This window comes from Penaeus monodon, chromosome 7, assembly GCF_015228065.2.
Source record: "Penaeus monodon isolate SGIC_2016 chromosome 7, NSTDA_Pmon_1, whole genome shotgun sequence".
Taxonomy (NCBI): domain Eukaryota; kingdom Metazoa; phylum Arthropoda; class Malacostraca; order Decapoda; family Penaeidae; genus Penaeus; species Penaeus monodon.
Genome location: NC_051392.1, coordinates 272,617 through 277,774, shown reverse-complemented (window position 1 = coordinate 277,774; position 5,158 = coordinate 272,617). Strand labels below are relative to the sequence as shown.

The following is a 5,158-nucleotide window of genomic DNA, read 5'->3' as shown; positions in this document are numbered from 1 at the left end:
AAAAGACTGATCATCACAAAATAATCAGAAGGATTTTCTTGCTAACATAAATCACAACCCTGCTGGAATCTGCAGAGGTGAAGAATACCTAGCTGTTTTTAAGATCAAGCTAAAGAGACATTTATTCTGACACAGCAATGACTATTACTGTCTGACAAATCATCAGCAAAGTCCTGCTACAAAAATAAACATATACCTTGTTTTAAGTGTAAAATGCTGCTTATATTAATACCCCTGGCATCTTAAGTCCCAACCATTCTTGATATCTTCTTTATACTTTATATCACTCTTTATGGAAGCCTACCAGCTATAGGAAGAATTTGATTGGAACAGCATAGGTTTGACACGTAGCACTCCCTGATATCTACCACATATAGTAGGTGAATTATATAAAAATACCCTATGGCGAACTAGCTGATATATGTAAAAATCAAAAAGCCTCATATTCAATGATTGTATAAGATTATTTGATCACTTTAATCTGGCCTGTTCACAATTCAGTGAAAATTGCAACCTCTTAGTGTTAACTTCCAAAATAAAATGCAAATGCAGCTTGATAATCATATAGTTCAAAATACAACAACTGCAACTTATATTTCTTAAAAGAAAAAAAGAAAAAAAATCCACGACAAGTGGAATCTTATAACATTAAAATCCAAATCTGAACATGATGCCGAATTAAAAATCAAGATGTAGTCAACAACACAAAAGTAGTGTCCAGAACCAGAAACTTTAGTTGGAATATAAATTCACGATGAATGCATATGATGGCAGAAATACACGATCCAGCACCACAAAGACAGAAGAGGAACTTGACAGCATGAAAAAAACAGAAGAGAAAGAAGAAATCTGAGAAAAAGAAATAAAAGAAAAGCCACAATAAAGTCCATTGAAGCCAGAAAAAAAGTGGAAAAGATAAACAGAAAGACTGGAAAAAAGGCTTGTTCCTCTTCACCCTCATCAACACTAGGACAAAGTATCTTTTCTAGGACAGATTATTTGTTACCTGCGAGAGCTTTTCTACCAATGAACCATTCACAAGTGCACTTATAGATCCCTGGACTGCTCCCTAAAATAATCTAATATGCATTTTTTTTTTTTTTTTTTTTTTTTTATTATTATTATATTTTTTTAATGGAGAAGCCTCAACTTTTATCATGAAAATCTTAATATGTAACTTTTCTTGTCATGCTTAATTCTAAGAGTTTCCCTAATATGCACCAAATGTTGTTCATAATATTATATACATATAAAAAAATATGTACATCACAAAAGTCACAGAGAGAATTGCTTCTCCAACATTTCATATCAGAGAGTAAAGCATCTCCTTTTGCACATCAAGAAAATGGCCTATGTGGTAAAATCATAGGCCTAGAATGAGCGAGAAAAGATATCTCACCAGATCTCCAGTCCCAAAAGTCTGCCTTTTTTTGCTATGTGTACTTCCTTTCCTCACTTCCATACATAAAAAACAATTGTCACACAATAAATCTGGTGAATAGACAGTCTGAAAATAATAAATTTCATACTGTAGGTTACAGAAGAAATCACTAACAGGCCAGAAATTAAATGTACTTCAACCAATAAAATGACAGCACCAAAAGATCATTAAAACATGTATCAATGTTATATCACACTTGGTCACTGAGAATATACTAAAACAAAACAAGAGCTAAAACTCCAATTCAAATGTAAAAATATTATTCATTCTCTCCTTAATACTAAAGAACTCCATCCACTTGTTTTATGAAGAGCACAACAGAATAGGAGGGAAACAAAAGAAACTGTAAAAAGGGTGTAAATAATCACTAATTTCAAACACGCCAAAAATAATTAGTCCCACACGGCATTCTTATCTGTCACGGCTCACAAATGCCCACAAGCAGAATCCATGGCAACTAGGGCACTATGCCATTTGTCATCTTTTGCTGGGATGGCACTTGGCCTCCCAGGACCTCTGGCCTCACTGGGTGGGGCTATGCACTTGCACGTAGTTGGCCGGGAAGAGCCCATACTGCCCATTGCACCAGCCTCGCCACCAACCCTCGTCAATCTGCAGAGGAGTGCCCAAATGAGTGCAAGAAGGGAAAGGCTTCATTCTTCACACTCATAGCGAACATACAAGACATCTAGCAATGAAATAAACAATAAATTTGTACCTTCACCTTCTACTCACCATTTCAATATTGGTTATGATGTCATCAGGATCAAATGATATTTCGTCAGTGTCCGCTGAAAGGAAAATCAACATAATATAAACTTCATATGTATATGCAATTTAGGGCCTCCAATTTCAGGCAAGAACAAACAGCACCTCATCACAGACTCTTGGCAACTCCTAGATATATATACATACATATACATACATATACATATGTTATATATGTTATGTTTGTATCTGATATATATATATATATACATAATTATATATATTACGATAAATATTAACAATATATATATATACATAAATAATAATCTAATATAATGATAATAAATTACATATAAATACATTTATAATATATAAGTATATATATAATATAGATATATTATTACATATACAAGACAATACTTACATATAAATCATACATATATTATATATTATAATATAATTATATATATATATATATATATATATATAGATATAATATATTATGTCATGTGTATTATATATAATATTATCTATACTATATATATAACTATTCTATATGTATGCATTATTTGTAGTATGTGCCTGTCCATGTATGTATGTAGTAGTATAAGTATGTATCTCATGTATAGTATGTATGGTAACTCTAGAGTATGTATGATGTACTGATGTATGTATAATTATATATGTATATATGTATTATGTATATTGTATATATGTGTAATAATATATATATATTATATATTATATATATATATATATATAATATATATATATATATGTATATATACATATACATTTATATATAAATATTAATATATATATGTATATATTTATATAAAAAATATATATGTAAATATATATTTATTGTGTATATATATAATATATACTATATTATATATATATATTTATATTTATATTATATATATATATATTTATATTTATATATATATATTTAATTTATATATAAAATTTTATATTTATATATATATATATATATATATATATTTATATATTTATATATATATATATATATATATATATATATATTATATACATATGTATATTATATATATGTATATATACACACATATATATTAAATATATATTATACATTATATATATGTATATTTATATTTATATATTATATATATATGTATGTGTATATGTATGTGTGTATATGTATGTGTGTATATGTGTGTGTGTGTGTGTGTGTGTGTGTGTGTGTGTGTGTGTGTGTGTGTGTGTGTGCGTGCACGTGTGCATGTGCGTGTCTTTCTCTCTGTGTGTATATATTCCCTTAGTTTTACAACTTATATTTTTTGTGCTACTAACCCCCTATGATCCAGATAACGTGACCATCAAAAGAAAAAAATTGGACTGAGAGGCAGGTGACATGAACATGACATCTTTTCCTGCTTCCCATGACCAGCAGCACAGGTTGTATTACAGAAAATTTGAACATTAAAAAAAAAGTTACATATTGTTATTATTCTTGCACAAAAGTTATGGACTACCTAGTGAGATGATATGGAATCTGTGCAAGGAAAACAGTCTATTACCATCTGGATAAAGCAAATCTAGTGACAAATATAGACACTGGAAAATGGTAAAAGAGCAGAAAGAGAAAATAATATTGCAAAGGGGAGGCATGGAGTGGCCACTTAAGTAAGCTTAAAACCCATGTTTTGGGCCACATCCAGGCGGTAAAGCATCAGGATCCAAGGGTTAATATTGCTGATTATTAACATCACTATGATTATTAGAAAGTTATGAAACTACTAGTGGCTCTATAAAATAAATTAAAAACAGTTACAAACATCAAAGAAAATCATAAACAGGCAACATAGATAGGATTAGTGATTGACCCCTATGTGACTAGTGAAGCCATCTATGTGTAAACATGATTAATAAACTAAACTCATCAGTGGGCATGGTACACTTACATGCCATTCACATCAGCATTGGGTTAATCACAATATCATATATAAATGCAAGAACCAAAAAGAACAAGTAGAATTTCATAGCTAGTCAGTGAACTAGAGGCTGCCAGAGGTTTATCCGGAGCTTTCACTAACTTTACAAGGAACTAACCTGCCTGGTAGTCGTACAGTGCAAATGCAGTGATACCCATTCCCTCATCCTGTGGTTCCGGGGCATCTGCGACCTCTGTTGCTGGGATCTACACATGGATACACGGTAACAGAAAAATGAGATTGAGTAAGGCAAAGGAACTGCTTTTAATTTCTATGCCTGCTACACTGGTTCAGAGCTGACCTCAGAATTCCCCAAAACAAAAACATGAACAGCACTTCATATATTACATCTATGAGGTTAAAATGATTATCAGTGCTACTGCTAGGTTGAACTCGCGACATTCTTTCCAAAACAAACAAATCAGCACCATTCTTCCAATACAGTATTGATGAACATGCAGCTACTCAGGGTGCTAAAAACAATTACAAATACAATAAAACAAAGATCAACCAACAACAAAAAGTACAAAATATACAAAAGCTTGTCAATTTGCATGCAGGTAAAAGATAGTGTTATGAATCATGAGAGAGGACCTGACATAGCTGGCTGGTCTTATACAGCAGGAATCAAGTCACTTCCACACTATGAGCTGTTTGAGATCAAATGTCAAATGAGTGCATCCCAGGATTGATATGCATGAGAGAAAAAGTCAAGGTTTAAGCCCATATTTTTTCCTCCACGTTTTCATAAATGGGGATATCATTAGAAAGCAAAGACGATAATGATAAAAAAGCTAGCATCAAACTGGTAAATGCAGTGAAAGTTGACCCATAAACAGATTTCTTCCATGACCAAAAAGCTATGAAAGTTACTCATGTATTGGACAGTGGAAAACAAGGCAGGAATCCATGTGGACAAAGGGAGGAGGAAGTGTGACAGGATTCAGGATTCATCAAGACAAAGGTAACCCATACAGGATACATCATAACATTGGCATGCATTCCCCTAGAAGTAGATAGAAGGACATGGTAATCA

General features: G+C 31.6%; 1 protein-coding gene across 1 annotated transcript in view; it reads right to left on the bottom strand.

Moving 5' to 3' along the window:
- Positions 1-1,089: 1,089 nt before the first annotated feature.
- Positions 1,090-5,158, bottom strand: part of LOC119574929 (src substrate cortactin-like) — a gene marked incomplete in the record, with an annotated part of 56,334 nt that continues 52,265 nt past the window's right edge. The window contains 3 exon segments of the mRNA XM_037922202.1: positions 1,090-2,053; positions 2,177-2,232; positions 4,241-4,328. Of these exon segments, the coding sequence (XP_037778130.1) occupies positions 1,964-2,053; positions 2,177-2,232; positions 4,241-4,328 (234 nt within the window).